The sequence below is a fragment of the Astatotilapia calliptera genome, chromosome 20 (assembly GCF_900246225.1).
Source record: "Astatotilapia calliptera chromosome 20, fAstCal1.2, whole genome shotgun sequence".
Taxonomy (NCBI): domain Eukaryota; kingdom Metazoa; phylum Chordata; class Actinopteri; order Cichliformes; family Cichlidae; genus Astatotilapia; species Astatotilapia calliptera.
Window position 1 is genome coordinate 4,306,279 of NC_039321.1, and position 12,014 is coordinate 4,318,292.

Genomic DNA, 12,014 nt, shown 5'->3' on the forward strand with positions numbered 1-12,014 from the left:
CCTCGATTTAGATCAGGGAGAACCTTTAACAGGAGACAAATCTATCTGATGCTCACACAGGGAGAAAGTTCAAACACAAGCTTTTATGGAGCGAAGCCTTTTTCTCTTCAGAACTGATTCTGTTTGAACTCACTCCCTCGGGAGCAAAATCTCCATTCTGATTTAGCCTCCGTGCTTTATTTGAATAAGCTATCAGATTGAAATCTTCCGCATGACTTTGTTTAATTTTAGAATACTTTCACCAACTCAGCCTCGGGGATTTCGTATCTTTAGGAACTTTGGGACCTGCTCCAAAGTTTAAAACTTTATCAGTTTAGTTTTATGTTGTTATCTCAACTTCAGCTTGATGTTACCAAGTAAAGACAAACACGTTAACGCTTCCTCGAGGTTGGAACGAGGCTAAATAACAAGGGGAAAAAAAGAACTGGGTCACATCTTATTTGACCTTCATGGAAAATGTCACAAGGTCAAGAAAAGATGCAAAAGCTTGTGACAGTGAATTCTGTTGACGCTGGTCTTCCGTGATAAAACTACAATTTCAGTAGAGGGACTACAAAAACTTGTGTTCTTTGCTTGACGTTTTATGGAGGCTTTATAACTATGAACAATATAATGTAACATCAATGCTGGTGAAATAAAATGCTGGTATTAAGAAATATTGTTAAATCTAACATCTCCTAACCATATTAAGGCTTTTAGCATCTCTGAAATAGAATTAATTGATGCTAATCCCGAAATATCCCAAATGAGAACATAGCCAGTGTAACACTGTAACCCTCGCTTCACTTTGATCATTTTAATTAAGCTTATTATATTTCTAAATCTACATTACAGATAACACGCAGATTTTAATAAAAGGCTATTATAAGTTCAAAGCATATGCATTATTGTAAAAGATGGAAGCCGCAGCTGTAATTTACACGCTGGCCTCCATCATCGTGTCAGATATTTTTATCTTTGCTTTCATTAATAGTCTTATGGTGCACTCGTTGAGTTGTGGGTTATCATCATCTCCTTTGCTTCCATGAAGGATGCTCCAGTGCATTTGATAAATGAGATTCACAGGGTTTAACCAGGCTTGCTTATTATACGGTTGTCGCACAGGTACTTCTGGGTCACCTGATCCAGCCCTAACTATTATCTTAATCAGAAAGAAAATGTTTTAAAAAGTAAAAAGAGTGAGGATGAGACTGCTACAGCAGTTTAAAAATCTAAAAAGTTCTGAGGATGGTTACTTTGGTTCCTGAGTTGACTTTTTCCATTTCTATTCCAGTGTGGAACCAATCAGGTTCTGAGTTGTGACATCTGTCGTGTAGGTGTAGACAGACTGCAGCGAGTCGAGTGTGTCTTATAGCAGGGCTATGTTATCAGAATATGTGATTTTGACCTTGAAAATTGATTTTCCAAAACAGTCACTGGATAAATAGATAAACACACACGTAAGTGACACACGTCAGAACAGTTGGGATGTGGCTATGGTGACTCAGAGCTCAAAGGAATAAACAAAAGTTGTTTTTTTCCCAGTGTTGTTCCACCAATAGGAATCTTCCACAGTCGGCACGCCAGTATAGCTGTCCTCCTCTGCATGGAGACACACAAGCTCATGTTTGCTTTTTCTGTGTGTGTTTGTGTGTGTGCATCAGGGTTGTGTGTGAGCTGCAGCCTAGTGGGAAGCAGAAAGAAGGGCCCATCTTGGTTACTGTGGGAACAACTCGTGGGAGGTCAACAAAGATGTTCACCTATCAGGTAAGACTGAGTAGCCCAGTGTTACGTGGTATCTGGTCACCAGTATAAAGGTATATCTGATGTCTAACATGTTGTGGTTCAGGATCCCCTGCTGCAGGATCTCATTCCTAATAAAGGTCCCGTCTCCGGAGGAACCAGGCTGACCATCAAAGGACGACAGCTGCTCACCGGGCAGACGTCTGACCTGAGCGCCTTCCTGGGCACCCAGCCCTGCTACATGTAAGTACAACGCCACGGCTTCTGGTACTGCAGCACCAATACTACTACTTGCCTGACTGTCTGTCTCCTCGCCTGTTCTCAGAGTTGAAGAGGTGAATGACACGCAGCTGGTGTGTCAGACTGGTTCCAGCAATCGGACGGGTCTCGTCCCAGTTCGGGTTCTGTTTGGTAAAGCCGAGCGGACTATTCCAAACGTTACCTTCCATTACCTCGAAGACCCCGTCATCACCAGCGCCATACCTGCCGAGAGCTTCTACGCGTAAGCGCCAGTCGCCTTACACCTGCACTCGATCCTCACACACACGCACACCTGCTAATTAGCTGTTGACCGTTTTAGGGGTGGGCGTGTCATACGAGTGGAGGGCAGGAACCTGGATGTGGTGCAGCAGCCAATCATATCTGTGTGGGTGGAGCCTCTAGAGGTACAAAGGGTGAAACGGAAGAAACGACTGGCTCTTCTCACCTCCAAGCAGCAGCTTGTCTTTAACAGCACCATGACAACGGTAAGACAAACGGACCAATCGGAGACGAGCTTTTAAAATTCTTAGCCTGTCTCACGCCTGTTTTACCTCCCCGTCTGCCTCTCAGGTATCAGAGCGCTGCTCCATCCTGTCGTCCTCTCAGATGACTTGCCCGACCCCCAGAGTGAACCCAGAGGTCAAAGTTAAGGGCGTCTGGTTTCAGCTTGATAACGTCAGAGTCCACTATGAGAGCATCAAGGTACCTCCCATGATTAAAAGGGTCAAACACCAGGGTGGATTATAGTGAGAATACATCCTTGATGACTTCCTTCACTCGTCCAGTTTTCTTCAGCGTCTGGTCCTGTGACGTTTGATCGTACATCCACGATGCACTGCGAACAGGAGCTGCTCAGAGTCAGTTCTGCTGCTTTCATAGGAGCAGATTAAATCTCCAAAATCTGAATTTTGTCAGTTCAAATACTTTTTAAGGGGTGATACTGGGCTGCTGTATGGATTTATTGGAATTAGGAGTGAAGCGGCACACATGCATTTCTTTATCAAAGCCTAATTTTTTACTTCACTTTAAACACAGTGTGACGCATTAATATGAACAAATGGGGCATATGTTGTCACGTTGCTTCCCTAACGTCTAGCAGAGCCCCACAAAAATTTCCACTTCGTTAATTTTCACATAGTCAAATATAAAAGCATAAAAAAAGGATGCAGATGATTGAAAATAAAGGATGAGGCTCTAGAGGGATTTGAATAGCAATTTACTTAAAAGAAAAGGAAGGGACTGAAAGGGTTTTAAATAAAAGGAGATTAAAAAAAAGCAGATTTTAACTGGAATTATTCCCGAGGCTGAAAAATGAGGCATACGTGCTTTGAAACCTGCCTGACAGACAGAAATCCAGTGTGAATGAAGCCTTACTGAACAATTTTCCACTTCTAATGCTTGATGGAAAACCTTTTTGTCTCTCTGCTTGTCTGTCTTCCAGGGTAAAAGCTTCACTTACTATCCAAACCCAGTTTTATTTCCAATCAACCGAGAAAATCTAGATGTGCCGTTCCGTTTCAAACCTGGAGGAGTGATCGCTGTGGAGGTACAGCAACTGTCGTACGTGAATCCTGAGCCATGCAGACGGAATAAATTCAGATTTAACCTCCGTTTCTGTCTCTTTTCGTCCGTCAGGGCCAGGACCTGACCAGAGCCATGTCCAAAGAGGAAGTGAAGGCTTGGCTTGGAGATCAGGAGTGTGACGTGAAAACTTTGGACAGTACTCACCTGTACTGTGACCCTCCAGAGGTCCAACCACTCAGTGTGGATGACAGCCATGAACTTCCTAGCCTCAAGGTGATCTTTGGTTTTGAGCTGTTGGCTTTTACAGGGATTCATATCCAAGGCAGAGATGCTTTTTAGGGATTTTCCAGCTCGGTTGGTATACAAGGGCCAGTGGTTTACTCATTCTCACACTCAGCCTTTTTCACTCTCTGTCTGCATGTCTTCTGTTAGGTTTTCATGGGAAACCTGCAAGTGGACCTGGGATTGGTTCAGTACGACAGCAACTCTCTGCTGCCTGCTGTCCCATTGGCTGCTCAGATCGGTTTGGGGGCAGGAGCAGCTGTCATCATCCTGTCAGTGTTGGTCATCATCCTCATGTACAGGTAAGTATCCACCTGTGTGTGAAACCAGGTGTGTTTTTAGGCGACTTTTCTGTGCTGTTGTGACGTCTTGTTTTGGATTTTGTTTCCTCTCAAACGCCTTTATTTGTATTTTTGTGCTTAAAAAACAAAAAGGACAATCACTTCATTTTTGTCTGCAGTGACATTTTAAAAGTCGACTCAATGTTTTTATGAGAATATTCTTCATCTCATCATTAATCTTCAGTGTTTTTGTTTTGTTGTTTTTTGCTTTGTGCAGGAGGAAAAGTAAACAGGCTCTCCGAGATTATAAAAAGGTTTTACTGCAGTTAGAAACTCTGGAGATCAACGTGGGAGATCAGTGCCGCAAAGAGTTCACTGGTATGAAAACACATTTTAAATGAACTGCAAACCGTCGTATTGTGTTGGACTTCTTAGTCATCTGGATTTCCTGATGGCAGATCTGCCCAAAAATGTTAAAACTTTAAAGATTTACTGAGCCCTCTGTGTTTGATTGGATACATTTAAATTTAAACTCTTTACGTTTTTGAAATCTCAAGCTGCCATTTGCTCCTCGTATACCTCTTGTCCTTCAGACCTGATGACAGAGATGATGGATCTGAGCAGTGATGTGGGAGGACCAGGAGTCCCCCTCTTGGACTACAGGATATATGCAGAGAGAGTTTTCTTCCCTGGCCAGCAGACGGCGCCACTGAGTCGTCAGCTAGATCTGCCTGAATCGAGGAGGCAGACTGTGGAGCAGGGCCTGCAGCAGCTCAACAACCTGCTCAATAACAGACTCTTCCTCACCAGGGTGAGTGGAGATAGTGGGAGGAGGCAGGAGAATGGTCATATGACGTCTAAGACTCACAGGTGACATTTTTTCTATATGCCTCTGTGTGTGTGTGTGTGTGTGTGTGTGTGTGTGTGTGTGTGTGTGTGTGTGTGTGTGTGTGTCTCAGTTCATCCACACTTTGGAGGCCCAGCAGGGTTTCTCCCAGCGAGATCGTGGCTACGTGGCCAGCCTGCTCACCATGGCTCTGCACGACAAACTGGAATACTTCACTGAAGTCATGAAGAGCCTGCTGCAGGACCTGGTGCAGCAGTATGTTGCCAAGAACCCCAAACTCATGCTGCGCCGGTACGCAAAGCAAAAGCAACTTCAGTCACATTAGAACTCAACAGGAAGTCTTTTCAGGTTTAAAGGTGTCTGTCCTACTGATGTCTTGGCTTGCCTGTTTGTCTTTCAGAACAGAGACGGTCGTTGAGAAGATGTTGACCAACTGGATGTCCATCTGCCTCTATTCCTTCCTGAAGGTAAGTGTCTCTCTGGCTCTGTCCCACTGCCTGTCCCATCTCACCAGGTCCCTGACCACATCCCAGTAGAATCATTGAGGTGTAGTCCATTTTTCTTTTGCCATAATTGTTAATTCACATTTCAGCAGAGGGTATCCAGAGATTGATACATTTCTTTTTGAGTGTTGTGAATTAGAACCAATCAAAAAACACGAGATTGTCTCAGTGTTGGGTATAAAACTACCATGCATAATGTTGGCCACCCGGTCGCTGCTCTTTTTGTCTATCAGGAGGTGGCGGGAGAGCCTCTCTACATGCTCTACAGAGCCATAAAGTATCAGGTGGACAAAGGGCCGGTGGATGCTGTGACGGGAAAAGCCAAACGAACGCTCAATGACAGTCACCTGCTGCGGGAGGACATTGAATATTGCTCAGTGGTAACCAGAGTAACAGACATCACACTGATCTGCAGCTGAATCACTGATTCATTTATGACAAGTCATCTCTTTCTCTCAGACTCTGACAGTGCTGGTGAAAAACGGAGTCGAAGTTCAGCCATGTCCTGTTAAAGTGCTCGACACCGACACGATCACACAGGTACATGCTTGTTTGTACGGTAGGGCGGTGTCTATTTTTAATGCCTTCACACCTTTTGGTTATACTGCATATGATAGTAAGTGATATGTGATGGTGATAGTTATTGTGGCTACAAATATATATTTGATTAGCTGAATAAACCTTGCTTGGCATCATTTCAATTCAATTCAGTTTTATTTATACAGCACCAAATCACAACAACAGTTGCCTTAAGGCGCTTTATGTTGTAAGGTAGACCCTACAATAATACATAGAGAGAAAAACCCAACAGTCACATGACCCCCTATGAGCAAGCACTTTGGGTGACAGTGGGAAGGAAAAACTCCCTTTTAAAAGGAAGAACCCTATGCCAGAACCAGGCTCAGGGAGGGGCAGCCATCTGCTGCGACCATATGCTGCTGAATAAGAAATAATAGATGATTTAATAATTACTGATGTTTCATCAAGGGACAACTGTTAGGTCATGCAAGCAGCTATTAATCAGTGGCTACAGCCCATATAGCTGCAACTGAGGGCAGCTGTACTCTGTCAAAACCGAAGTCCTGATGTTGCAAACCTGCAAGCTGGAAGGCGGAACAGGTGTTAAATGATGATTTAAAAAAAGTGTTATTTTATCTAAACTGTATTGGTTATATTAATAATACTAATAATACTGTGTGTGTTCATTTGCAGTGTTCATTTGCAATGAAAAGCCCCTGCAGTTAGTAACTGCTAAAGTTAGCCACCTTTGACTAGTTTTCTTACTTTTAGAGTTTTCATTTAGGCAATTACTCTTTGGGGAAATGCCTACCTTCTTGTTTCTGGTTGCCGAAGGGTCCAGTGGCATTTGCAGTGTCTAGCATTGCCATCTTTTGTCTCACCTTTCTGACCTTCTGCAATGTAAGCCCCTCCCAGTCTCGCTATTTTTCACGGCTCACTGAGCTCAGCTACATCGATCCATCGATAAAAAGTGCCCTCTGGTGGCATGTTCTTTCTGTTGCACTACAATACAAAATTTCACTGCAGCATTTAATTTCAGATTCATAGAAGTAGTCGTCTATATTCTTAATTCCACTGGGATTTCTAAATACCTTTGTCACTTTGCTGTCTGCTTGTGTTCAGGTGAAAGATAAGATTCTGGATCAGGTCTACAGAGGAGCTCCATTCTCTCAGAGACCATCAGCTGACAGTCTTGACCTCGGTAAACACCTGTCTCACCTATCTGTTGTATGAGATGGCTGAAAGTAGATTAAATTGGCCGAAGCATTAGTGGGTGTTTTAAATATTCGGTTAGTGGATCTGAGAATGCATAGTGTCATCATATCCGTAGATCCAGACTGGCAGCTCATATGTACCTGTTTCTTTGTCAATAGAGTGGCGTTCAGGCCAAGCAGGTCATCTGACCTTGTCGGATGATGATGTCACAGCAGTGGTTCAAGGTCGTTGGAAACGACTCAACACACTGCAGCACTATAAGGTGAAAACAACTGGCCAATCGTGTTCCACCATCACCACCTTCTCTGCTCCTCCTTCCAGTTGTCCATCTCCTTGTTCACATCGTTCTCTGCTCTTTGGTTCTTCAGGTTCCCGACGGCGCCACAGTCGCTCTCATCCCTCGTTCTCAAAGTTCAGGTGGAGTGGGAGTCAACCAGGTCTTCCAAACTGGAGAGAGTAAGAAACACATCTTAACAGAATATCTCAATATTAAAAATATAATATAACCCTAAAATCTAATACTCCCAGAGATTAAAATTAATGTAGCACAAAAAAGAGGAAAAATAAAACTCTGTGTAAAAGTATTACACCAAAACATGGTGGCTGACCGTCTCTTTATGGTGGCTGCAGAAACGCCAATGCTGGAGGGTGAGGAGGAGGAGGGTCTCCGTCTATGGCACCTGGTGAAGAGCAGTGAAGATCCTGAAATCCCAAAACACAGAAAGAGCAGTATGAGGGAGAGGGAGAGAGCCAAGGCCATCCCAGAGATTTACCTGACCAGGCTGCTGTCCATGAAGGTAACACACATATCCTTACCTTTAAGCATTGTGGGGACGTCAGACATTGTGGGGACCATTGATTCTGGAGGTTAAACAGCAAATAAATTTCACATGGTGGAGATATGTGCAAAATAGATGTGTGTGTGTGTGTTCTGATATTAGTGTGTGTGTGTTGCTGCCATACCATCTTTTACCACTAGGGGGCGGTAAAGAGTTAACTCTCCACCACACACCTCCACAGACAAACTCTTGGTCTGAGGAGTGTGTGGGATAAACACTAAAACCTTTACAGGTATACCTGTTAAATTTAAGGTTATTTTTGTGCAGACTTGTTTGTTTGGTCTCCATTCTATCAGGTAGCTGTCCTTGCCATGTGATAAGTACAAACAAATACACGCCAGAGAACTGACCGCCTGGCTATCTGTCCTTCAACTTTACTTTTCTGTCTCTCACTAGGGGACATTGCAAAAGTTTGTGGATGACGTGTTTGTGGCGATACTCAGTACAAAGCGTCCTCCTCCGATCGCCGTGAGGTTTTTCTTCGACTTTTTGGACGACATGGCTGAGAAACATGGAATTGACGACCCAGAAACTGTCCACATCTGGAAGACCAACAGGTGAGGCACACATCTGGTTATCCGATCGAGATTTTCAACTCCCACAACCCTCTCACCCCTTTCCCTCTCTCTGACCCATGTCTTTCTCCCTCCAGTCTCCCTCTTAGGTTCTGGGTCAACATCCTGAAGAACCCTCAGTTCGTTCTGGACGTTCAGGTGACCGACAGCATCGACGCCGTTCTGTCTGTCATCGCTCAGACCTTCATAGACTCTTGCACCACCTCTGAGCACAAAGTGGGACGGGTAAAAATTCTGTCTCTTGTTCAGCCTAGCTATGTATTGGTTTTGGTTTTTTGATTTTGTTTTCTAGGCTTCATGGTTACTTTTTCTCCAATCAGGACTCGCCTGTAAACAAGCTGCTGTACGCCAGAGAGATCCCCAGATACAAACAGCTGGTGGAAAGGTGAGACAGCTTCTTGTCCCCATTGTTTAACTCATAATGCACTATAGAGAGACTGTTTTTATGCTGTGGGGAAGATAAGATCTAATTTAGCTGATGATTCTTTGAGCCCGAGAGCCGCAGTACTGATAACCTTCTGTGTATGCGCTCAGGTATTACAGTGACATCCACAGTGCTGCGTCAGGCTGTTATCAAGAGATGAATTCCACTCTGACTGAACTTTCTGGGGTCAGTAAACACAGACTGAACAGAGCCTGAAATACTGAAATTCAGCTGTAAGAAAAACTGATGTTAAAACTGTCTTTGCCTGTCTGCCTCCAGAGTTTTGCATCAGAAATGAACAATCTTGTGGCTCTCCATGAGCTCTACAAGTACATCAACAAATATTATGATCAGGTAGTACACACACACACACACACACACACACACACACACACACACACACACACACACACACACACACACACACACTTGTTTTTATATCTCATTGGCATAATGCTTTCCCTAGCCCCTAACCATCAAAAATTAATGCCTAACCCTAACCCTCAACCTGACACTAAAACCACATTTTGAGTCTCAAACATGCCTTCAAACTCGTAGGAATGGGTATTTTGTCCCCGTAAGTGACTGTTGGTCTCCACAATTTTAGTAGCATGCAAATTTTCTGTCCTCACATAGATGTCTAAACATGTACACACACACACAGGCTATGGGCTGGTAATGGCTTGGATGCTATTGGGATGTAGATGGACGGATCAATGGATGGATACTTTAATACTTTAATTTCCCTTGTGGCATCAATATTGTGTTACAGCAGCAAGATAAAAATAAAAATAATGGAGTCTACAATAAATAAGCAACATAGTTAAAATAAAGGTGCCACCTATTAATGAGGGCCTTATACTGTGAGAGAGTGCTGCATGGTATTTATATAAAAGTGATAAAAACAGTAAAGAATGGGATCGTCTGACAGGCATTTTCACCTCTCACTAAATCTATTTTCAGCCCTGACTTTTTTTTTTAAGCAACTGTAAGTAGATTACAGGTTCATTGTCAGGTTTACCTGATAACTTTTTTTTAAATAAAATAAAATAAAAAATAAATTATTTTATTTACAAGAAAAGAAACAGAACAGTAAATCTGATTTTATCTCAGCATCTGTTTCTAAATAAATCTAAATGTTGAAGTCAGTGTATCCAAGTAAGTCACGCTGCCAGATCATTATCTGTTTTTTATGATAATCTGTGAAAAAATAGCCATTTTATTTGTTTTTATTTATAGGAAAAATAAAATATAAAAGTAGTTCTGAGGGAAAACTTATCTTATACTACAATATGTGAGTCCTCCACAAGTCTTCTGATTAAGAAACAGTTTGTGTCTGAATAGTTCGTATAAAGTTTATTTACTGTGAACACCTGTAAGTTCTCACTTAGCACTTTAATTGCACTACAAATGTTTTATATACATTTGCAGTGCATTAAGTGTATTATATAAATAAAATACTTGGTAACAGGTGCACTCTGTTCTTCTGAAGAAATCACGAAGTATTCAGATTACATTGCATTTTTGCAATCCAGTGGTTAAAATGACAGATTACAATAAAAGAAACAAACATGTATTTGGTTATTAGCAGCTCTCTAGACTAATCTTACACTTCTGCACTTGTCCAACTCTCTGTACTGTGTCTACTGCTCAGATCATCATGTCTCTGGAGGAGGACAGTTCAGGGCAGAAGATGCAGCTGGCCTATCGGTTGCAGCAGGTCGCCGCCTTGGTGGAGAACAAGGTCACGGACCTCTGATGTGTTTTTATCTTAAATGAGGAGAGGAGGATGATGGAGGATGGGGATGAAGAATCATAAGAAACATCTTTACAAAGACTGAAGCAGTGGAAATGACTGGACTGCTGTGGCACTGTGTCTTCCTGCTGTGTGCATCTGTGTGTGTGTGTGTGTGTGTGTGTGTGTGTGTGTGTGTGTGTGTGTGTGTGTGTGTGTGTGTGTGTGTGTGTGTGTGTGTGTCAGGATATATGAGCTTTTATAGTCCGACTCAGGAGATCCTAGGTCTTTAGATTTCCTCACAGAGCAGCAGCACTGAAACTAAAGTTAAACTAACCTAAACCAAACCTGAAGCCGCATTACGCCGACTGACACCAGCCTATGGTGGAGAACGACAATCTTACCAATTAGATCAGGGAATATCACCATCACCTGCTGCCTTGCACTATGTTTCCCAGAGTTCCCTGCTGTTCTACTGTCTGTGAGTCAAAAAGCACAAGTGAAATACTCAGATTCTCATGTATTGATTATTGAGCTCCTGGTCGCAGACGTGCTGTTTGTAAGTTTCGCCTTTTCTACTGAAACCAGCAGCTCTGATGTTGCCGATCTGGGCAGAGTTTTAAGAAGCGCAATAAAAGAACCAAAATCAGGGAGCATTTAAACCACGTTTCAGCGTGACTCCAGTTTCTCATTAACAGTGACCTGCTGGTCCCAGTCCTTCCAGCCTTCCTCAGTTACAGGTGTGGGTCCAGACTGCTTCATCAATCTGTTTTGTATGAGTGCAGCTTTAGATTTAGTTTGAAACTAAACCAGCGAGTGCTGAATGTGACCAAGTGAGGATCTTTGTCAGAGATGAAAACAAATTCAATCCACATCTTTTTTAAACTGTGGACTCCAAGGAAGGGACTGCAGTGGTAACAGGATCCAGTGTGACAGTCCTCTCCTAGACTGTCCCAGACTAATGATCCAGTCTGAACTTTAGCTTTAAGAAGAGTGAGAGTTTGAAGCTTAGTCTTCAAAGTAAACAGGGTGTCTGCTTCCCAAAGCCAAAGTGGGAGCTGGCTCTACTTCTCTTTCTATTTTAGGAAACCCTTACTCTAGACAATCCTTTTGATTTCACCAGATGTGTTCAGCAGCATCTCTCCACTCTGATATGCTGAAAGGAAAAAGTACTTTTACCACTTACAGAAGTAGTTATGAATCAGGTGGGTGTCATGCATGCTCATACACACCACAATTGCAAACTTCAGCCACAGTCCTCACCCACATCAGCTGGTAGCTCAGCAT

General features: G+C 43.0%; 1 protein-coding gene across 1 annotated transcript in view; it reads left to right on the plus strand.

Moving 5' to 3' along the window:
* plxnb3 (plexin B3) overlaps window positions 1-10,923 on the plus strand; it is an 89,222-nt gene extending 78,299 nt beyond the window's left edge. Inside the window, exons 17-40 of the mRNA XM_026155157.1 lie at window positions 1,644-1,746; window positions 1,829-1,965; window positions 2,048-2,224; window positions 2,303-2,468; window positions 2,554-2,685; window positions 3,425-3,529; window positions 3,619-3,780; window positions 3,940-4,091; window positions 4,348-4,448; window positions 4,664-4,881; window positions 5,030-5,208; window positions 5,318-5,384; window positions 5,654-5,800; window positions 5,880-5,960; window positions 7,062-7,140; window positions 7,313-7,416; window positions 7,523-7,610; window positions 7,785-7,951; window positions 8,390-8,550; window positions 8,646-8,793; window positions 8,889-8,953; window positions 9,103-9,178; window positions 9,272-9,346; window positions 10,647-10,923. Of these exons, the coding sequence (XP_026010942.1) occupies window positions 1,644-1,746; window positions 1,829-1,965; window positions 2,048-2,224; window positions 2,303-2,468; window positions 2,554-2,685; window positions 3,425-3,529; window positions 3,619-3,780; window positions 3,940-4,091; window positions 4,348-4,448; window positions 4,664-4,881; window positions 5,030-5,208; window positions 5,318-5,384; window positions 5,654-5,800; window positions 5,880-5,960; window positions 7,062-7,140; window positions 7,313-7,416; window positions 7,523-7,610; window positions 7,785-7,951; window positions 8,390-8,550; window positions 8,646-8,793; window positions 8,889-8,953; window positions 9,103-9,178; window positions 9,272-9,346; window positions 10,647-10,751 (2,995 nt within the window). The 3' untranslated portion in view covers window positions 10,752-10,923. The remainder of the gene's footprint in view (window positions 1-1,643; window positions 1,747-1,828; window positions 1,966-2,047; window positions 2,225-2,302; window positions 2,469-2,553; window positions 2,686-3,424; window positions 3,530-3,618; window positions 3,781-3,939; window positions 4,092-4,347; window positions 4,449-4,663; window positions 4,882-5,029; window positions 5,209-5,317; window positions 5,385-5,653; window positions 5,801-5,879; window positions 5,961-7,061; window positions 7,141-7,312; window positions 7,417-7,522; window positions 7,611-7,784; window positions 7,952-8,389; window positions 8,551-8,645; window positions 8,794-8,888; window positions 8,954-9,102; window positions 9,179-9,271; window positions 9,347-10,646) is intronic.
* Window positions 10,924-12,014: the final 1,091 nt, after the last annotated feature.